The sequence below is a fragment of the Monocercomonoides exilis genome, assembly GCF_001643675.1.
Source record: "Monocercomonoides exilis strain PA203 chromosome Unknown scaffold14-1859848, whole genome shotgun sequence".
Taxonomy (NCBI): Eukaryota; Preaxostyla; order Oxymonadida; family Polymastigidae; genus Monocercomonoides; species Monocercomonoides exilis.
The window spans coordinates 1,067,796-1,090,489 of NW_027150559.1; the positions used below are offsets into that span (position 1 = coordinate 1,067,796).

General features: G+C 36.9%; 4 protein-coding genes across 4 annotated transcripts; all 4 read right to left on the minus strand.

Annotated features, from left to right (window-relative positions):
* Nucleotides 1-2,820: 2,820 nt before the first annotated feature.
* On the minus strand, nt 2,821-4,346 carry MONOS_7908 (uncharacterized protein; the record flags this gene model as incomplete). Its single annotated transcript, XM_067878272.1, has 4 exons — nt 2,821-3,644; nt 3,707-3,998; nt 4,087-4,163; nt 4,217-4,346. 4 exons carry the CDS (start codon nt 4,344-4,346, stop codon nt 3,052-3,054), a joined length of 1,092 nt encoding a protein of 363 aa, XP_067730411.1. The 3' UTR covers nt 2,821-3,051.
* Nucleotides 4,347-5,329: 983 nt separating this feature from the next.
* On the minus strand, nt 5,330-7,859 carry MONOS_7907 (uncharacterized protein; the record flags this gene model as incomplete). Its single annotated transcript, XM_067878271.1, has 3 exons — nt 5,330-6,741; nt 6,968-7,414; nt 7,496-7,859. 3 exons carry the CDS (start codon nt 7,857-7,859, stop codon nt 5,330-5,332), a joined length of 2,223 nt encoding a protein of 740 aa, XP_067730412.1.
* A 456-nt stretch (nt 7,860-8,315) lies between these two features.
* Nucleotides 8,316-17,338, minus strand: MONOS_7906 (uncharacterized protein; the record flags this gene model as incomplete). Its single annotated transcript, XM_067878270.1, has 2 exons — nt 8,316-16,803; nt 16,927-17,338. 2 exons carry the CDS (start codon nt 17,336-17,338, stop codon nt 8,789-8,791), a joined length of 8,427 nt encoding a protein of 2,808 aa, XP_067730413.1. The 3' UTR covers nt 8,316-8,788.
* A 4,190-nt stretch (nt 17,339-21,528) lies between these two features.
* Nucleotides 21,529-21,855, minus strand: MONOS_7905 (uncharacterized protein; the record flags this gene model as incomplete). The annotated part of the gene is made up of 1 exon (XM_067878269.1): nt 21,529-21,855. One exon carries the CDS (start codon nt 21,853-21,855, stop codon nt 21,529-21,531), a length of 327 nt encoding a protein of 108 aa, XP_067730414.1.
* Nucleotides 21,856-22,694: the final 839 nt, after the last annotated feature.

The window sequence follows — 22,694 nt, forward strand, 5'->3', positions numbered from 1 at the left end:
GACAGGATTGAAGTGATGAAGGAGGTTGGAATTGTTTTGGACTGTACAATCATTCCCATCAACAGACCTGGAGGTCGATTAGACTTTGGGAAAAAGTTTTTTAGTGGGAAACATCACACATATTGTGTGAAAGCTGAGGTTGGATTCAATCCCATAGTTGGGACAGCAAGTACTATCAGTGCAATTCATTCTGGCTCCACTCATGACTTTACAGTCTTTAAAGATCATTATCCTCAATTTTTGGATCGTTTGGGAGGGGCAAAAATATTGGCTGATTCGGCTTACATAGGAGCGAGACCTGATTTGGCTGCAATTATCACCAAACCAGTGGGAACACCAGAGCTAGCAACTCATCGAGTTATCGTGGAACGGTTTTTCGGTCGTCTGAAGACCCTCTTTTCAGTTTTTAGAAGACAGTGGCCATTTGAAGTTGAAAGGGTTGCTGATTATTTCTGTGTGGCTTGTTGTTTGACCAATTTTCATATATTACGAAATCCATTGACAAGAGCAGATGGGGAAGCAAATCAGCGTATTTTGGACAACTTGTGGACGGAGCATTTACAAAAACAAAAAGCAAGACAAATAGCGAATGAGAGATATCGAATAAAATTGAAAAATAGATTGAATCCGAGCTTGTCAATTACACCCACAATAACTTCTTTAAAGGCACAAATAGACAGTTTATTATTCATTACTTTACCCATATTTATATTCTTTATCATTTATTTGATTTTTTTTGATAACTCTTTCAACCATTATATTTTCTCTTTTTTTTTTATTCAGATATTTCACAGAATGAAAAGGAAGGCGCACTGAAAAAGAAATGTGAAGAAGAAAAGAAAGAAAAGCGAAAAATCGAAGAAAAAGAAGAAAAAGAAGAAAAAGAAGAAAAAGATAGAAATGAAACGAAAAGGATTGATTTGGAAGAAAATGATAGTGACGAAGATGATAATTCTATGGCCTGGTGTTTTCCAGGTCAGTGGAAATCAATCCAACATTCTTCTGCATCTTCTTCATCTCCTTTTCCTTCAACTCCACGTTCATCAGAAGCAGAAAAGGCGAAAAGAATTACGCCAAGTCCTTTAAGGCTTCTTTTGGAACAAAGAAATTAGTTTTTTCTTTTATTATTTCTATTTTTCAATCATTCACCTTTTTTTAAAAAAAAAAATAAAAGAGAATAAAAAATATAACTTATTGTATGTATGTCATAAAATATTTATGAAAAATATTGAAATGAAACAAAAATCGTTGTTTCCCCTTGAGTTTTATATGAAATAAACGTTGAAAAAGTATTATTAATGATCCTGATTTAAAATAAAACGTCACAGCTGTTAATAGCTTAAAACATATGAAAATAATCATAAGAATTAATAAAAATGCTCAATCGCAAGGATATCATGTGAAAGAATTAAAAATAAATGCAAACCTTTTGAACTATAAAAAAACTCAAAATTTGCTGAAAACAGATCAAAACACCGTGGATTTTATATAGATGCATAAAATATAAAAGTTTTGTGAATAATCGAAACGAAGGAATCACATAAAATAAGAAACAAAAAAATAATAAGATCAGTTTTTCAAACATTTCGTAATTCCTATTTTGGACCAAGTGAGATTGAGACAGTTCCAATATGATTGAATCAATTCCAAAAAAAGAGGTTGACATCTATGTTATAAAATCAAATTTATTTTTTGCTCAAGATTCGAAAAACGTCTATTAGAACTAAAACGAAATGACTCAGTAATGCGGTATTCGATTTGACTAATACCAATAAGTGAAATATAAAACCAAAAAGTGAGACTCAAAACCGTTTTGATTGAGTCAAGACCAATTGATTCAATTCTGGGTGCATGATCAATAGAAAGTTTCACAAATTAAGTTGTTCATATCTTTCAATATTTAAAGAATAAATGAATTATATTATATATATATTAAAATGTGAACGTTTTTTAATTAAAAAAACGAAAGATTCTATGTTTTGATTTTTTCAAAATTCTTTATTCAATATTAATTTTTTGTTTTAACAAATTTTTCATTAAAAACATTTTGTTTTTTATATTTTGTTAAATTTTGATTGATTTGAAGAAAAAAATTCAATGATCAAAAAAGAATTGGAAACATACAACGAAATTTAAAAAAACAGAAAAAACAATGATAGAAATTCGAATTGAAAAATTTTTCAACCACTTATCATTTAATCAATTCTTTTCTTTATAAAAAATAAAAAAGATAGATTATAAAGTTCATAATTCAGACAAAGTTTTATGAAAAAACAATAGTTCAATAAATAACATCCTTTCAAAATAAAACTGAAACAAAACCAACGAAATAATAAATACTAACTTCATAATTAAAACAATAAATAACAGTTTGAACATAAGAAACTTATTATTAAATCAAAAATAACTTAAAAAACTTGTTTCAAAAATTTCGATGAATTTTTCATGATCTTAAAAAAACTTAACGCAAATATATTAAGAATACATTAATGATACACATATCAAAAAATTAATAAAAGCAAACTGCTCTGTGACAGAAAACACAAAAAACTTCAAATAATTATGATCAAAATTGATACATAACTTTTGTATTTTTGATCACAAAAAAGATTGAGGGAAAACCGAATTGATTGAGTCAAAACCATTAAAAAAGACACAAAACGTTTAGACTTAATCAATTCGAATTGACCCGCTCAATTCGTTTAAGGTCTATTTTCAACAAGTCCGCTTAGTATAGTCGGTAGAATATGAGACTGTCACTCTCATGGCCCGGGTTCAATTCCCGGAGTGGACGAATTTTTTGTTGTTTTTTGAAGTTGATTTATCTTTTTTTTATCATTTTCAGATAATTGAAGAATAACAATTGAAGTCTATAAAAAGATGATATGGCTATATATATATATTTTAATTGGCTATGAACATTTCTTCAAAATATCGAGAAAGATTTATGTATTTATTTGATTCATATTTATTCAAGAAAAGTTATTTTATTTTAAAAACTTCAAATTTCCGTTCTGTTTGTTATGCTTTCTATGCTCATCGTTGTGGATTCTATGACGCAGGTGGGGTGGGTGAAAATAATCTTTGAATTTCTTCCATTGTCTTTTCTGATGAAGGATGAGGAGGAGCTGGATGCAAGTTTAGCCAAGTTTGAATTTGTCTTGAGTTCTCTGCTCCTCTTTCAAGGGCTTTTTGAAAAAGAGCACGAGCACCTGCAATATCAGCATGGTACTTATAGCGCAAAAATGCCAAATTTGAATATGGAACCCAATAAGATGGCTGAACGTTCATTGCTTTTATGTAACAATCTTCCGCCTCTTTTACACGATGCCGTGAATTCTGCAACAATGCTCCAAGATTGCAAAGAGACACTGAATCTGTATTATTCAAAACAAGAGCAGTACGAAATAACCCCTCTGCACTATGACTATCACCAAATAGATGATCGCTCAGCGCTCCAAGATTGCAAAGAATTTTTGCCCGAATTGTTGGACTCTCAGAATCAAAAATCCCTCTTTGTTCAAGAGCAGACGCCAAGCATACAAGAGATGCACTTTCAGTTGGAAATACTTTTGGTAGATGTTTTTGAACAAGTTTTATAATCATTTTCAATCCATCACACAAGTTATCACGAAGTGTTGCATCTGTTGTGTGGAAAATATTCAACAAAAGATGAACAATATTTTTATAAATGAGTTATCCAAACCACTTTCAACTTTTTTAGCACGTTGATACGTTGAAAAAAGAAGTCTCCAATTATGGCGATATAATAATTGAACGTCCTTTTCCAGAATCCCTATTTCTTGAGGATGCATGTGATATAAAACATCACGCCATATCATCTGATCATCTAAAATGCGCTTCCATCGTTTGCATACACGAGGAAGGACAGACAAAGTTTCTGGATCAGCGTGAGAAAACACTATTCGTAAAATATCATCTCCAAGTCCAATCTCTGATGGATCATCTGTTTTCTCGCAATGAACAGATGAATAGGCCTGTACGTTTTCAAGATGTGCATTATTTAAATTGAAAATAAAAATAAATAAATGATAAAAAAAAAACAGAATAAATAAAAGTCAATACCCTTGAATGAAAATCAGATAATAATTTAGCTTCAACACTTTGCGAGGTTTCAGAAGAAGTCAAACAACCTTTCTTATCTAAAAATGAAAGAGTGCAACATAATGGAGATAAAAAGAACGATGTTTCAAACCTTGACACCGAACAATTCGCCCGTCAAAAAATAAAGAATGAGAATCAAGCTGAATTTTAATTTGTTCTTTTAAAGAATTGGGGCTATATTCCTCAGGGTTTTTTTCAAAAGGTATTTCTATTTTAAGCATAGAAAACAACCAAACAATTACTGTTCCTGCATTTAAAAATTTCCTGTATTGATAAATTTTTAATTAAAGGGATGGAAAAAAAAAAAAAAAAAACACCATTCATTCAATTTCCATTTATTATGAATAATTGATTAAAAAAGTCTATATTTTCAATATTAATAATATCCCGGTGAACAAATGTGTCTGAAGGCGTCAATGATAAAAAATGAATGATTTCTTTTCATTATCTGATTTGAAAAGCTTTCATCGTTATTTTTGAGGGGCGAGCGTTGCTGAATTTTTCATTGACTTTCTCCAAAATATAAATAAAGAAAATTTAAAGCGAAAACTTAATTGCATATTCTTGAATATTTTTTTTATATTAAAACTGAAAACTCAGACAGCGAACAATTAAAATGTTGAAATAATAATAAAAATAAAATTCAATGGCATATAAGCTAATTCCGCAAACAATGTGACAAAGCACCAACTGAAACAATACAAAACACAATGTAGATAGAAGACCAATCAAACTATTAACACAAAGAAGAAGTCTTCAATTTTTAATTTACAACAACTTCAAAAAAAAGAATAAAATTTGAAATGGAAACAAGAAAGAGACACTCAAAAAACAAAAAAATCAAAAAATAATATGTGAAGATTTCTGAAGAAACATTAACTTCAATAAAATAAATAAATAAAAGAAAATTAATAACTTAAAATATAAAAATTAAAATTTAGAACTAAAAAGAAAAGTCAAACAATTACGCAAAATTCAAATCAAATCACAACAAATCTCAAAAAAAAAAAAAAAAAAAAAAAAAAAAAAAAGCAAACAGAAAAAATAATCAACACGAATCCACAATTTACACATGTTTTAACAAAAAGGTGTTCTATTAATAATAACAATAATAATAACTAAAGAATATCTTAAAATATTCATAAGCGTTCTTCATGGTCATCATCATCTTTATTATTATTATTATTATTAATTGTATCTATTGCTAACAATGCGATGCAAAAAACGCTGTGCGTGCCAATCCAACCAGATCAGCATCGCAGCTGCACAGAAAGCACACAAACGTGTCAAACATCCCTTCCTCCTCCAGCTGCTCCATCAGCACATTCAGCGCCACTCTTCCCCTAACTCTGTTTTGATGCCTGTTTTTGCCCCTGCTCTCCTCTGCTTCTTCTCTTTGAGACACTCCTTCGCCTTGCAGCTGCTCAATCCTAAACAATCTCCTTTCTCTTCCTTTTGGATCTTTATTCACTTCCTTATCTCCTCCTCTTCCTCTCCCTTCCCCTATCCATCTTCCTCTTCCTCTTACTCTTTCTCCTCCGCTCTTTTCTTTCTTTGCCTTCTCTGCCCTTTCGTCACTTATCTTCTCTTTTCCTTCCTTCGCATCTGCCGCTGCTATTTGCATCAGCTTCCTGTATGCGTGGTGCAGCGAAGCAACCGAATAATACCGCACATTTTCGTCACAATCGTCCAAAGCGCTTCTGATCAGGCATTCCACTCCTCCACCAAACACACTGCCATTCCTGCGCTTCCTCACTGGCGCAGTGCTGTTGGAACACCCGCTGCGCGCAGAAAGCTCCAAGCTGGGCTTCTTCACCGAAGGAACAGGAGAATACGAGGAATACGACAACGCCTCTGAGTAAGCATTGTTGCAGTTTGACTGAGAACTTTTAACATTTTGTGAGTTTTGTTCTGAATCTGCCTTGAACTGTTGTGGTGCAGCCAACGGCATTGTGTGATATGACGAGGTAGGGACAGCAGCTAGATTGGCAATCGGTAGGACATGTGCAGAATGAAAGAAAGGATGGGCATGCAAAGAAGATAACGGATCGTAAGAAGAAGAAGAAGAAGAAGAAGCTGCTTCCAATGTGGTTTGTTCTTCCGATGACTTTGACGACAAAGCTGCTTCATTGTCTGATATCTGAGCCACATTGCTCGAACTGTCCGATTCTGAATGATGAATGGTTCTATCGTTGTCACTGCTCGATCCACGCTCGTTGCTGTCTTCTTTTTCAAACGCCATTTTCCGCCCAACAAGAACCGTCACATGGCTTTTGCTGTATCCGATGTTTTTATCTCTTTTCTTGTTCTTGTTCTTCTCTTCTTTCTCCGCTTCCATCCACCTTTCTCTTTTCTGCCTTCTCTCTTTTTCCTCCTCCTCTTCTTCTCTCTCCTCCTCCATTTCCTCCTCTCGTCTTCGTTCTCTCAACCAGGCCGCTTCTTTCTCGTCCACCACTCGTTCTATTGCACCCTCGCAGCTCTTGCTTCTCCTTTGCCCTGTCATCAACAGCAACACAATCTGCTCAGCTGTTCCGTTTGACAGCACAGATGCTATGAAGATGATCGCCGTCACTCGTGGTGGGGTGCTTGGGGAATACAGCAACGTGTCAAATATTCCTGGCAAAGAACAAACATTTGATAAAATTATAAAAGGAGAAGTTTTTTTGAAAAAAAATGAATGATAAAAATAATAAAATGAACATAAGTGTTAAGAAGGGGGAGGCAAAAACAGCGACAATTATGATGAACAATTTTAAAAAGCATTATTCAAAGAAAAGAAGTTAAAAGAAAAGAAAAGAAAAGAAAAAAATAAAAATTATGAATTTTTATTTTTTTTCCACACTTAAAAAGAGACAAGGCGTCTGAACAGCGGATTCTAGCACGGGATTATGAAACGTGCTAAGCGTGTGCAGCAAAGAAATGCTCGCCTCATTCAGCTGCGCTGCTTCGCCTGTTGTGTGCATTGTGTTATACGACGAGATAGCATTTGTGCAACTTGGGCTATGGTCATCTACAGAATTTGTTAATGAATCATCAATTGATGAAATGCAAGGAATGGATAGCGGTTGCATCAACTGAGGCGATGGAATTGCTGGAATCGTAGACAGAAGTATCGAGCATATCATTGGTACAATTCCATGATCAAGAAGCTTTGGAGCTAAATCTTTTGTAACGATAGAAAATAGATTCAACGCAGAAATCGTTTCCAGAGAGATACCCGTACATGGGTGATGCATATAAGGAATTAGTCTAATGGGTATTTCCAGTGGTTCCAAAAGATTACAGTTGTCTTAAACAATAATAAAAAGCAATCACATGAATATAAATAATTAACAAAATTTTATAAAAAGAAACAGTAATTTTAATAAACTATGATTTTGTGTTGCGCACGAAAGAGCAAAGATAATATCCCGTGCAATGGGCCACAGATGAGGACTAGATGTTGCGATTGTAAGTTGATCAAGCAAATGAATTGCAATTGAAAATAAAAGCTGTTTTTCAATTTGTCTGTATTTTTCAATAAAATAAATTGTCAATGCTATGTTTAGACGCGAATGGTGAGTCATGTTTTTTTTCACAAAAAGTTTAATTAGAAATGATGTTGGAATATTCTCACCAAATAGCGGAAAAAACAAATTCATGTGGAAATTTTTGCTTTCCTTTGCTCCGCGCTTTGCTAATTCCATAACAACTTCCGTAGCTTTTTCACTTCTACGTGAATTAATATCCCCCATTAGTTTTTTCAATTCTGAAAAATTATTGGATGAAAATGAGGAAAGAAGATCTTGAAACGAAGAAATAGTTATTCGTTCAATTTGCTCGTTGAGGAAATCAATAAAATTATTTTCTGACAATTCTTGCATGCTTTGCTTCGAACTTATTGGAAAAAAAAATATCAAAACAAATAATCAGGATCTTAACCCTCAATTAAATTATAAATATGTTGTCTCATCTCCGAATAATTTGCTGATTAATCAATAAAAAAATTATCAATTCATAAAAATTTTCATTCGATTATTTAGATTTAAAACAATTTCAATTAAAAAAATAAACGAATAATGAATCCCAAAAAAAAATATAATTGTTGTTTTCATAAGTTATTTCAATCCTCCTGAAACTTTTTTTTTGAAAAAAGATTGTTGATAATAATCTTATATTTGATTTATATATTTGATGCAAAAATGTTTTTGTTTGCTTTATTTTTTTATAAGTTGACGTGAAAATAAAATTTGTTGAGGTGTGTGCTAAGTTTTTTTTAATTTTAAAAGAAAATTTGATACAGACCCAAAATTTTGCAATCAGAAATCAATTGATTTTTTCCAAATTTGTCAACAAAATAATAAAACGAACAAAACCGTCAGTTGCTCATATCTCCTCAAACAATTGTTTCCAATATTTCGATTTCAAATAACGGCAACAATCATCCTTTGACCTGTGAGCAGCTGATTGTGATCATCAAATCACTCCCATCCCAAATAAAACAAGCTCCTTTTTTCAACAGATTATTAATATCCACTTATTCTTTGAAAAAGAAAAAACCACCACCAAATTACAGAACACATCTCACAAACTCTTTCACAAATTCTTCGATGCAAAGAAATATCACATTCTCCTTTGATCTCTCTCCTTTTTTTTGTTTCACATTCTCCTTTTCCACTCACTTTCACTGCTCTTTCATCTCCTGCTTTTCTGTCTTCTTTGTTGCCTCTGATGTGATCTCAAAAACTGTCGAATAGCCTTCTTCCCCACTCGCAAGACTGCCTTCCCCCTCTCTCGTGCTCCCCCCATCCCTTTCACAGATCGCGTCAGACATCGTCACAATCACAGCCCCTGCAGGGAAATGCCCATAAAACTCCCGCTTCATCTCGTTCAGTGTCGGACGATCATTCCAGTCCTTTCCCATCGATGACCAAACAAGCTCATACAGTTCACTCCCTCGGATCTTCTCAACATTCGGCCTCTCTCCTTTCGATATCTTGTCTCCTGCCACCTCTGACTCATACTCCCCAAATGGGATATCCAGTGTCAGACACTCCCACACCATCATTCCAATCGAGAATGAAACTGACTCCTTTGTTGCTCCCATCTTCTTGTTCATCTGCAGCTCGGGTGCCTTCCACCTCAAACACTCCTTCCTGTTGTCTTCACAATCCTCAAACGCTGATGAAGGTGGTGGTGAGTCGGTGAATCTCTCGCTCATCACTGAAACATTCGATGAGGATGAAGAAACAATGGACATCGAACAGATGGATGATGAATCGGAATCATCTGAAGATGAGCAGTCAGAGTGGAGGGCAACGCAGATCACCATGTGCTCTGAGAACAGCACAATGTGAGGACTCAGATTGGCCAGCGATGGCAATTCCTTTTCTTCATCAAATGAGTGGAGCGCTCCATTCGCCACCCAGAACAGGATCTGTGCAGCTGTCTGCTCCCTCTCCTTCAAACTCCCAATCGCCATCTCCTTCTTCGCATTCTTTCCGTGCAGCAGCATGAACAGCGAATCCCTCAGATCAACAATCAGCTTCTCATGAGGCGATGAGCAGGCCATTGCATCCAGCAGATTCGACATCGATGAGGTGGTTGGACACAGATCCTCCCCTCGAACAAATGATGAATCTGAATCATTAGAAGTTGTTGAAGTGGATGAAATTGATGGTGATGGAGTCTGCTTTCTTATTTCCTCTTCTTCAACCTTCTCCAGAGCCCATTCTGGAATCTTGTCTGAGTCTCTCCCCAGAATATATTCTGTGGAACCACTCTCACTCAATAAATGCTCTGATGACTCCGAGTGTCCCAAGCTTTTCTCATACACCCTCTTCTTTATCCTCTCCTCATTCTTCTTCTCTGCCTCCCTCTCGGCTCTCCTCCACTGCGCCTCAGGTGACATCTCCATCGTCACCATCTCAAATGCCTTTGGATCTTTTCTGATGTTATCATTCACAATCTCTCTCAGATCTTCTGCTTCATTCTTCACCTTCTTCCACCGGACAATGAATATAATGGATATAATTAACAGTATTACTACAATCGCAATGCATACAATTAATGCCCATGAGAATTTTCCTTCTTTCCCTCCTTCAACAATTCTGTCATCTCCTTTTCCTTGGGTTTCGCTTCTGTTCTTCAGAATAAATGAGTCAGTCGATGAAGGAGAATCATCTTTTCCAAACAAAATGCACACAGATATTTCTGTCTCTGCTCCCGCTGCTTCCATCTGAACCGATGAAACAACTGCAACAATTTCATTCTCTGACACACTTTCCTTTTCACTAATCCCATAGTTCTCGATCACCTCTTCCATTCCATTTCTGAAGCTCAACTTCAACGAAACATTGCAGGGGAGAAGAAGTCTCCCACTCAGCGTGATGATTGTTCTTCCCTCAGATTCCGTCTCATTCCTCGCCTCTTCCACAACTGGGATGAACAGTGGTGATGCTCTCTCCTCAATCATCCCGCTCAATTCACATCCTTCATCCAGAATCCACAAGGATGTGTTTCTTTCCCATCCGTCTCCTCCTTTCAAACTCATCACATTCAACACTCCAGAATCTGAACAGAGAATATTTCTTCTGATTGAAGGATATTTTTCTATTGATGGGTTGTTGTTCATAAATTCTCCTTTCTCAACAGTCACAGATCCTCCACAAATAGAAAGACTTCCATCAAAGCTGTTCACAAAACTCGTATCCTTTATCTCCGCTGTGCTCTCCTTTGCCTCAGCAACTGACCCATTCCATTTGCACACATCCAACTCCTCATTCAATTCCTTTTTTCTTTCTTCCTTTCCATCAAACAAGCACTGCTTCATCTGAATATTATTGCACATCAAAAGAGATATCATCTTCCCTTTCTTTCTTCTCGATGAACACCCACCAAACGAACAGTTCGAAAACTCCACATTTCCTTCCATCCCCTCAACATCAACCACACCTGTACTCTCATCTTCACATGTGATGTTGTCAAACGAAGACGACAAAATGGAAAACGAAAACTCACTTTTTTCTCTGTTGCTCATATCAACTTCATCTCCATTCACCTTAACCAACCATCCTTTTCCCATCCTCACATCTCTTGCTTCCATTTTTTCTATCTTCACATTCTCAGCTCCACTGATCTTCATGAAGTCTTTGTTTGCCTCAATATTTCTGAGTGTCAATCCATTCACTTCAGTATCCTCTTCCATTATCATGGCAGCTTCTCTCAAAAATGAAATCCACATAACACTCACATTCCCCACTAAGCATTTTCCCCTTTCCACAAATATCAAGCAAAATGGCACTTCCACCATTTCCCTCTCAGCCAAGCTCACTCCCTCAAACGAACACATGCTGATCGATGTCTTTCCCGAACTTATCTTCATGAATGATGAATGTGCGACTGGTTTTTGATTTGTTTCAACTTCTTCAAAAGCAAATTGAATCCATCGAACATATACCTGCCCATTTGTCTCCACAATCATCTCTTTGCTGCAGTTCATTCTCCCTTTCACAACCACTCGACTCTGCACTTCATGCATCCCGCTCAGTGTGAGTGTCTCCAATCCAATTTCCTCATCAATCACTGACTCTTCATCAACAAACACCTGGCTGAAGAAATCGTATGTCAGGTGCCTCAGCCCAAACCCAATCGTAGCACATGGCAACAAGGGCTTCCCACACTGCTGCTCATTGCTTCCCCCTTTCCCTTCTTTGCTCGACACCACAATCGTGTCTGACTGGTATTTCACAATCAGACTCATCAAGTCCATCGCCTCCTCCTTGTGCTCTCCTGCATCCATCCCATAGATCGCATTCTGCCTGATGAACTCCACATCACGGAAGTCGATGTTGAACTGTGTTTCGTTGATCTGCCTCTCGATGCAGTCACACACAATGAACATATCATTCCCGATGAATGCTGTGTTCCTTCGGAATATCACCTTATCAAACACATAATCCAACTCTCCCTTCAGTTCGGTCTTCAGATACACCCCGCCTCCTTTGCCTTCGCTCACTGAGCATCCACACTGCTTCACACTCGTGTTCACAACATGGAACAATCCTCCTTCATTCAACTCAAACAGCATCGCCCCTCCCTTTGTGCTTCTCCCACAACTGCACCCTTCAACCAGTGAATCTTCAACAACAAGCGTCACTCCACTTCCACTCTTGCTCGAAATAACACTCGGATCAACTCCTTCCCCTTCAACTGCTCCAATACTGCAATTCTTCATCCTCATCTCACCTCCTCCATTTGTTCCCTCTCCTTCAATTTCAAACAGACTCCCACTTTCCAATGTAGCTTTTGTGACTGTGAATTCGTCAATCACACTCACAACTTCTCCACTCTCCACAAACACACTTCTCTTCCCAAAATATGAAAGCACTTTGAACATCATCATCGCCAACTCCCCTTTCTTCACAACACAAAATGCAACATCCCCCATCCCTTCTCTCTTTCCTTTCCATGAGATTGAACAATCTTCCCATTCAACTTTCCCTCCCTCACTCACAATCATCCCTGATTCTCCATTTCCCAAAACATTCATCACACACATCTCCAGTGCTCTCAGAGTGACTGCTCCACTGTTGCGAAGACACACATTTGCTCCACTTTCTCCATCACTCCCAAACACAACTGTTCCATATTCCATCTCTTCGTATCCTGCTCCCACTGATTCCACTTCAAACCCACTCAAATCATGTTTCCCCTCCACTCTTATCTTTTCTTTCACTCTCACCACTTTTCTCTCTCCTCCTCTCTCAATGTGCTTCAATCCCATCTCCAATGTCTCACATGGATCCTCTTCACTCCCACATCGAACGACATCATCTCCCTTTTCCCACACCACAATCCTCTCGCTCCTGTATTCAATCACAAATCGCAACAGATCCGTGTTTGTCCGCTTCTCATCACTTCCAACAAACAGATTCTGATCATCTTCCATCCCTTCAACATCAATCGCAAATATCTCGCTCCTCACTGTCACATTCAGATCTGAATCCAAAATGAACATGTTCTTCCCCATAAATGCCTCATTCTCAGCAAACTTCACTCCCTCAAACTTGAATGGTATTCCTCCCCTCCTTTCGCTGCAATTCACATTCAGCCATCCTCCTTTCCCGCTTTTCACCTTCTCTGCTGAGCATCTTTCCATCATCCCTTCTTTCACATAAATCATCCCTGAATCAAGGATATTCACCCTCACTGCCCCTCCACTCATGCTCTCTCCTCCTGTGATGCCACTCATGTTGCTCTGTTCTATCTTCATCACTTTCCTCACCTCTTCACATATCACAGCTGACTCATCTCCACCAACAACATACAAACTTCCAAATGAGCAGTTGCTAATGCTCACAATTTCACCCTCTGCTCCATTCTGTTCCATCCCAAGAAGTGCAAGATCCATCAGACTCTTTTTTATCTTGATATTATTTATTGATATCCACTCCATCCTCACAGCTTGTCCACTGCTCCTGATGATTCTATATTCAATCGCCTCTTCTTCCCCTTCCTGCATCTCAAACGAACACAATTCCATCTCCAAAACACCATTTGCTGTTGATGAGCTTATCACCACATCCTTCCTCTGTTCAAAGGATCCAGGCAATTCAAATCCAACATTCACAAACACACTCAATCCCTTCGAATCAAGAACACTTCCTCCTCCTCCTTCAATTCCTTTCTCCACAACAACTTTCTTTTTCTTGTTGTCTTTCCCTTCAATCCAAATACCATTCACATCTCCCACCTTCTCAACACTCGTGCTCCCACTTATCACTATTTTCTTTTCTCCCTCTCCACCAAGCCTTCCAATTCCATAATCCACACTCCTGCACGGACAATTCTCCATCCCACACCAGATTCCATTGTCTCCATTCTCACTCTCCACCTCAATGATCGACGAGCTGTATCCATCAATGAATATGAACAGATCAACCTCACTCACAAACTTCTGTCTATCCATCCCCATCAGAGAATTCTCTCTCTCACTTATCCTTTCACTGAAAGAGAAACTGCTTCCATTCACAACCCTCCTCAAATCATCACACACAACATACACATCCTTCCCACACCTTGCTCTGTTCTCTTCAAACCTCACTCCTCTCATATCAAACCCATATCTCTCTCCTTCAATCCCTACCCACATCCCTCCTCCACATCCTCCTCCATTCGTTGTCCCTTCCAGTCCAGCCAAACATTTCTTCATCAACGTCACTTCTTCTTCACTCCTGATCTTCAGTTGTGCATCCCCTTTCAATTCCACTTTCATCCCTCCTCCATTCCCTTTCTCTGCCACACAACCATCAACACTCGTGTTCCACACATCCACCATGCCTCCTTCTCCAATCACTCCGCTCATTATCCCTCCATCACCTTCACTCACTCGAACATTGCTCCCATTGCATCCCCAAATGGATATCTCCTTTGCTTCACTCCCTTTTATCGCCCTTGAATCAACAAAATTACACGAACTCCACTTGCATTCACTCATCCGAACAATACAATTGCTCCCTGCCAAAATCAAACTGTTTCTTCCCACTTCGCACCCACTGACAATCACACCTTCTCCTGTGAGTGTGCTTCCTTCCTCACAAACAACAAATCCTGTTTCTCCTTCAAAGGTCATATCATTCAGCTCCACATTCTTCAACGAGACAGATGATAATCCTCCATTCGCTTTTATCACAGGCTTCCCGAACCTCATTGAATCCAATCTCAGTGAGGTCACATTCGCTTCTCCCTTTTCCACAACAATCAAATTGTATTCCACAAAATTCTCTCCAACTCCAAATCCAACAATGCATTCGCTCAAGTTCAGTGTTTCTCCTTTCAACTGGAATATTGCTTCATGATGTCCAAGAACAGATGGCATCATCAGCCCAATCTTCCTCATCCTTGTTTCCTTCAGCACCACAAATACTCCAACGCATCCTTCCTCATCACCTTTGCAACTTGCCTCACCTTCAACAACAAACGATCCATCATCTCCTGTTCCTTCAATCACCCTTGCCATTTTCGAAAACGCCACTGTTGAGCTGACCTCAACTCCATTCCCAATTTTGATTGTTGCTGTTGTTGTTCCATCTGCTGGTGTGCTTTCTTCCCTCTCAATCGGACAGTTCAGTGTTCGGCACTCGAAAAATGTGTGTCCGCACATTGGATGATCTGCCCCTGAAGCCGAAACATAGATCTCACTCCTTGGAACATCCAGAAGATAGCACACAATCGGAATCACCAGTGTCACATTGTTTGTGTCTCCCTCTCCCTCCACTTCATGAACATCTTCACTCAAATGTGAAACAAATCCATATCTCCCTTTCGGAATTAACTCCAGCTGATTCGAGGCAATAAACACATTCACTCCATGAACAGCTAGATTATTTTCAAATCCCACATTCACAATCTCAAACACAACTGATGGAGATAACAGCTCCAAATATATCCCTCCTCCTCTTCCCTTCTCCTCTCCATTTCCCTTCTCTGCCACACATTCTCCAATCTCTGTTGCAACATTTCCTCTGCCAATCTTGAATATCCCGCTTTGACCAACCTTCCATGCAATAACACCCCCATTCCCCTCCTTACACACACAGTTTCTGAATGTGGTGTTCTCCAGCTCCCATGAATCGCTTCTCTCACTTTCAGTGCTGAATATCACCCCATCCCCTCTCATCCGACAGATCCTTTGGATTGTCACATTTCCCAGCATCCCTCTCCCAACTCCACTATCCTCCTCTTCCTCCAACAAAGAGCAATCTCCAAGACCAATATCCTCAATCAAACAGTTTTCCATCTTCACTTTCTCAAATATCACTTTGAACGGTGAAACATCAAATGTGTGACTCTGCCCATCTTCTGCCCCTGATATGATCACATTTTTTAGTGTCAGTTTCTGTGCTCCTGTTTGGATCGCAAACAATGAACACGATGATTCTTCACTGTTGTGATGAATCGTCACCAAAGACAATCCCATCGATCCCGAATCCAATGTGAACAAACACTCATGAGAATCCAACAATTTTGTGGAAATGACACACTCGCTCTCGCTTTCGCCTTTGAACGAAATATCTCCCCCTCCAATGAATAAGGCAGTTGAAGAATATATCGATCGAAGAATGTTCACAGTTCCCTCTGCTCCTTTCTCAATCATGTTGTATGCCTGCTCAATCGTGTTGCATGGGCTGGTCTGTGTTGCCCCACAGACTGGCCCTGTAATTCCATCTATTCTGGCATATGTTATTTTGATTGTTGGAAGCCATGCATCGTAATCTGTCTGACTGTTATTGTAAAATACTCTCTTTGAGGGGGTTGTTGAGAACGACGACTCAAATGGCGAACCTTTCAAAAAATAGTTTTTGATTTTAACATCATGGCCTTCTTCATTTTCAGCCTTGTTTCCGGTGAAAAAGCAAAATGATATCAATTTTGGAGGTGGTTCAGTTTCCATCCAACTTGTTGTTCTCAAGAAAATACCCCCACCTCCTCCTTCATAATCAGATGTTCCAGTTCCATTTGCCAAATTTCCATCAAATTCACATTCAGAGATTAAATATAAATTCGGATGGTATTCCATATATAATCCTCCACAAAATGATCCTGCTTCATTACAAATAAATTTACAATTTCTAATTGTCCCATTTTCTTTTCCAGAAAGCTGATGAATACGTAATCCTCCTGCGTAGTTTACTCTAGCTTTGCATTCGCAAAAAATGCATTCGGAAAAAAAATAATCTCCGTTTAGCATATAAATTATCATTCCACCTGTGTTATCATCTGCCATGCAATTTGTGAAATTGCTGCCAGATATTATCACACCTGCTGCTGATTGAACATCAACAGCTCCATCGTGATGATGACTCATATTCATGAATGAGCATCTTTCACATTCAAGAGTTGTATTTCCATACAAAAAAATAGCGCTTCCAACTCCAACATATCCCGTTTGATACCATTCGCAATCTGTGAAAGAATGTGTTTCATTTGCTCCCAGTTCCTGCCTTGTCATATTGCGTCCGCCTGATTCATCCACATTCATCGTTCGAAAGCAGCACTCAAATGAGGAGTTTGTTGCTCTCAACGAAGCACATGGGCTGTTCACCGATCTCAAAATACCCCCATCAATAACATCCCAAACTCTGAAAAAAGAGCAGCCCTCAATCGTTGTTTCTGTTCTCGCTCTCAAATCCATTTCTCTTTGTGCTCCCGTAACAACAGAAATGTTTGCCATCATCAGATGAGATGCTTTCACATTGCAACTAACATTCGGCGCTAAAAATATTACTGATATCAGTTCAAATGATGAAAACGAAGAATCGGAAAGGAAGATTTCTCCAATTCTATTGTTGAAGTTCTTTGGCAAGGACGAGCAAAAAAGTCTGGGAATACGAGCAAATGGCCTGAATGTGAAGGTAGAAAGATTCACAGAATAGATGCTTCCTTCATCAAGAGCAAATGGGCTATTTTTTGATGAAAATGAAATCGTATATTCTTTGATGTTCAAATGTCCTCTCTTGCAAACAAAAAAACATGGTTTTCTTTCGAAATGCCACTGCAAAATATTTGAGGCACTCAGAGATGAATTCATCACTTGAAATTTCGAGAGAATTGAACTGTATTGAAGAATTTGCTGCGCTCTGAAATTATTGTTGAACTGTTGTAATTGCAGCATAACTGTTGCGTCCAATTGGTTTATTTCTTTGCCCAACAATTCTTTTGAGCTAAAAATCGCAAAGACGCTTGCAATAATCGAAAATATCAGATTCATTGCAACGCTGTGATGCGATTGGCTTTTTTTGAAGAAAATGACGATGCGCAGGAATATTTATATTTTCTGGATTACCCATATTATTCCTTGGAACTTTTAATCAATAAAAATAATGCATCAATTTTTTCTTCGAAAACCACAGTTGGCTGCCACAATTCCTAATTAAATTTGTGTATTCGCTTTTGTTGTGGTTGTTGAATATTTTATTTTACTCATTCTTTTTCTCTCATTTTTTTTTCAGCGTTTGCTTTCAAAATATCAATATGATTTGGGAAATGGAATATTTTCGCTTCTCAAAAAATGCTTTTCTGCTATTCAAGGAAATGTTGGACGCATTTAATTCTTCATTTTCTGAACAATCTCTTATTGACTCAGGAATTCTGCTCTGTTGAATTCTATTCAACATTGTTTTCTTTCCAAAACACCTCATATTTGCTAATCTCCTGAAGATATAAATCCATATTCATGCATTTCGTCGCTAAAGCAAAGATCTTTGCGACTGCCTGATTATCAGTGAAAGCACCAATAATTAAACAATCTTTTATTCTTCCACGCATGTAGCAACGTTTCGCAAATATCCAAACAACTTCAAATCTGAAAATAAATGTTTAAAGTTGTGAACCACAAAATTGCTTTAGAAAGCCAATGAAGGATACTCAACAGCCAAACAGATGATTTAACCTTTTTTACAAATTTCTCCATAAAGAAAGGCAGAAAACAGAAATTTTAATAGAATCTTGATGACAATTAAAAATGCTTGCATGTAACTATTTTCTAAATTAGATTGCAACCTCTAAATACGAAGGAATACAAAATAACAAATAATATTTCAAACTGTGCAGAAAGCCATTAAAAATTTAATACTTGTAAATTTTTAAAATTTTAATAAAAGTTTTGTAAGATATCACATTTTTCTTTTCGATTAAAGTTTGCTACATGGATTTAAATGCTGAACAATAAGATCATAACCCATCAATGCTTATGAAAAGAAATTAATTATCACAAAGTTGTAAGAAAATGATGAAAACATGCTGAAAGAAGGTTTAGAGATTGACGATATGTTCCCTAAAAAAAAAAAAAAAAAAAAAAAAAAAAAAAAAAAAAAAAAAAAAATAATAATAATAATAATAATAATAATAATAATTATTATTATTATTATTATTATTATTATTATTATTATTTATATTATTATTATTATTATTATAATTGAGAGCTATTTTGTTGTCACAATTTGATATATCATCTGGGAGATTATTTTTGAAATCATATGGCATAAGTGTAAAAAAATACCTCCTTCAGTTTTATGATTTTTTTCATTTCAACAAATTAGAAATAAATAACATAAAAAAGCAACACTTTTGGGTGGAGCAGTTTTTTGATTCTTTGACTAAAATAACTTCAAAAAATTTTTGTGATCAATCCCATAACTGAATTTTCATAATCATCTTTTTAACTTTTAATGTTTATTTGCGATAATTGAGAATCAATCTTAACATCAAGTGAAACTGTTTATTTTAAGAAACAAGTTGAGTGTGTAATTTATCATTATTTATTTTATTTTAATCTGTAATTCTTTTGATATTTAACTTTCACTTATTTATCAATAATAATTCATAATATTTCGTTGAAAGTATTTTTTATTTACCAAATGCAAATCTATTTATTGTTTATAATTCGTGAGATGCAGATATCTGAAAATCCAATTTCGCAAGTTACTCGTATTTATATGGAAAATCTATTTGTTTAGGTTATCCACAGTCAAATTCTGTTAGGACATTCTAAGAAAACAAAGTGGAAAGTTTGAAATTTGTTGATGAGTGTGGAACTGGATGGCATTTTTGAATCGGCAGTTTTCTGTCAAACTGACAGTTTCTGTTAACAAAAAGCAAATGCTTTTCAAATATTGGTGTGTTTCCGCTGGTTTTTCATTTCATAATCTTTCCTCTACAAAGCTAATTCAGTTTTCAATCAATTAATGCCAGTTCATCAATAACAAACTGACAATTTATGCGAATTATGGAGGTGCAACCATTTTCTTTTATTCGACTTATTCCTGGATGAATGGAGAAAAATCCATAACATTCCGTTTCTTTGATGGAAATACTGCAACTAATGGAAGATGAAACGATGTGTTCTTCAGTGGAAATGCCATCACTCAATCTCCATTCGAGAATTGTGGTTCAACAACACCAACAAAAAGAGTGTATAATAATGGACAAGCAGACAACGCTGAATATAATGGCTGGCTCCCCCTCATTGCACAGAACAAAATCGTTTCTAACAGCGGAACTGATGCTGATGCCTGTGGAAAAACACATCTTAGGCCATGCGCCACAATCGAGTATGCTTTTGAATGTGTGACAGATACGTAAGATGACTCCCTCATTCTACTCACCCAAATATCTGTTCATTCTCAAACACTTCCCTTCAGAAAAGCTGATACGAAAATCACTGTAAATTGTGCATCAACTTTATCGAAAGATTGTTCACGTTGTGGATATTATGAAAATTCATTTGGTTCATCTTTTTTTTTCAATTCTCCACAACTTTTTCCTATTCTTTTCATCGTTCCTTATTGAATGATTTTCATCATCAAAGCGGAGCAATACATCAACGCATTCTCTTGCCATCAACATGTTTTTTTCCACATCATATAGAAGTTGATTCTTCGTTCGCTTCTTTTTTGTTGATCATCTTTCCTCTAATCAGCACACTCAGCATATCGCGTTATCTGGCTTTTTTTCAACAGACAAAATTTTCTTTTCCCATTTCTCATCTTCAATATCATCCTCCAATCAATCATCTTCTTTTCATTCATTTTCTTCTTTATCAAAGATGTCAACCATACACATTGAGTTTGATGTATTTGATGCTCTTCATCAGCCATCCAATTTGACTGATGCATTGGAACAGGAAGGTGTCTATTTCGAGGCCTGCACAGAACTCGATTGAAACTTCTACCAGATGAAGAGATACAAACTGTTGAAACTGCAAATCTTATTAACAAGGTTTATGAATGGAAAGAAGAAGGAGAGTGCTTTGAGAGAAATAACAAAGAAAGAAGAAACAAGGAAAAAAAAACAGATGAGCATATTCAAATGTGGGATAAGCGGAGGATTAAACACGAGAACATTTGTGTTTGTAATAATCATCTCATTCACCACACAACGTTCTTCTTTCTCAACCTTCTTCTTCTTCATCACTTCCATCTTCGGCAGGTTCTTCTCAGCTGGCAAAGCTTTCAGAGATGTTGCATGTTCCTCCACAGTCACGTATTTCTGGCTCTTTGATATGTGAAGTGGTTGTTTGGGCTCCTTCACTCAGCGATTCACAGATTATCAAGACGACTACAGGAGATGTGTTAGATGCTCTTCTGTATTCAACATCTGCTCAATCATCATCAGCAGCAACATCGGTTTCTTCTTCTTCTTTTTTTTCTTCTTCTTCTTCTTCCTCTTCCTCCTCCTCCTCCTCCTCCTCCTCCTCCTCTTTCACTTCTTCTTCAATTGTGAATTCTTCTCTCCTTCCATCCACTCACCACCAAACCCACAACAACCCCTTCAGATCTTCCACCTCCCTTTTTGTTGTTCTCCACATAGCTCTTGTTCTTGCCCGTGTTTTTGTGGTTGTTCTATTCACATTCAAAACAGCTGTCAATCAGACAAGCCAGGCGATGATAACGATGCAACATGCACAGGAGGTGATGGGGCAATCATCGGTGTCTCAAAAGGCCGGTGATGGGGAGAAGAAGAAGGAGAAGAAAAAGAAGAATAGGAAGAAGAATAGGAAGAAGAATAGGAAGAAGAAGAAGAAGAAGAAGAAGAAGAAGGAAGAAGTGGTGGAGGAGGATGAGGATGTGAGGCAAAGGAAACAGAACCAAATGCAGACACTTGAATGCTCTGAAGCGCGTATAGAATGGACTGGGAAGCCAACTGCTGTAACTTCAACTGCAACACCTGTGCATCCAACATGTCAGGCATTTTTCTCGCGCTTTATGGGTTCTTTGATGTGTCCTTCAACAACATTATCGCCATCATCATCATCATCTTCTTCTTCTTCTTCTTCTTCAGTTCATAATGCTTCCATTCCCTTTTCTAAGCTTCCTTCTTCTCGTCCTGTTATTCCCGTCAAAGCAGCGCACACACAAACTCCCTTGTCTTTTGACTCGATGCTTGCCAATGCAAATCTCCCAGTTCAATCACAGCTCTCTGAAAAAACAGAAGCTGACAATTCTTCCCTCTTCTTCTTCCTCTTCTGCTGCTCCAATTGCTCCTTCTTCTTCTTCCACTTCATCTTCATCTTCTTTAATTTCATGCATTATTCAGAAATCATTGGTAATTTAAAAAGAAAAAAATGAAAACTTCTATTGAGCCGATTCAAAATTTGGCTTTTTATCCATAGAATTTAATATTTTGTGGAATTGGGAACGCATCGGGATTGTTGGAGCATTTCAAGTGTATTTCGAGCAGCTTGGTTAACAATGGAAAAATATGTATCGTTTGTATTTATTCCTTTTGAAGTTTTTTGTTCTTTTCATTTTTTTACGAAACGAACACACAAAAAACAGATCACGTTAGCATTGCACATTTTTTTATAGATTTTCATTCACAGTTTTTATTATTTGAGGCAATTCGACAAAAGAAAAATGAACAATAATCGTTATCTTACAATAATATCTCATTAAACAAAATTAATAAAAAAACAAGAACGACAGCCTTCATTTTTTATGGAAAGCATTTCAATTCAAAAAAATAAAAAAACTCATAAATAAAAGAATTCTCCATGATGAATGATAATATGTATCTATTGAAATAATAGA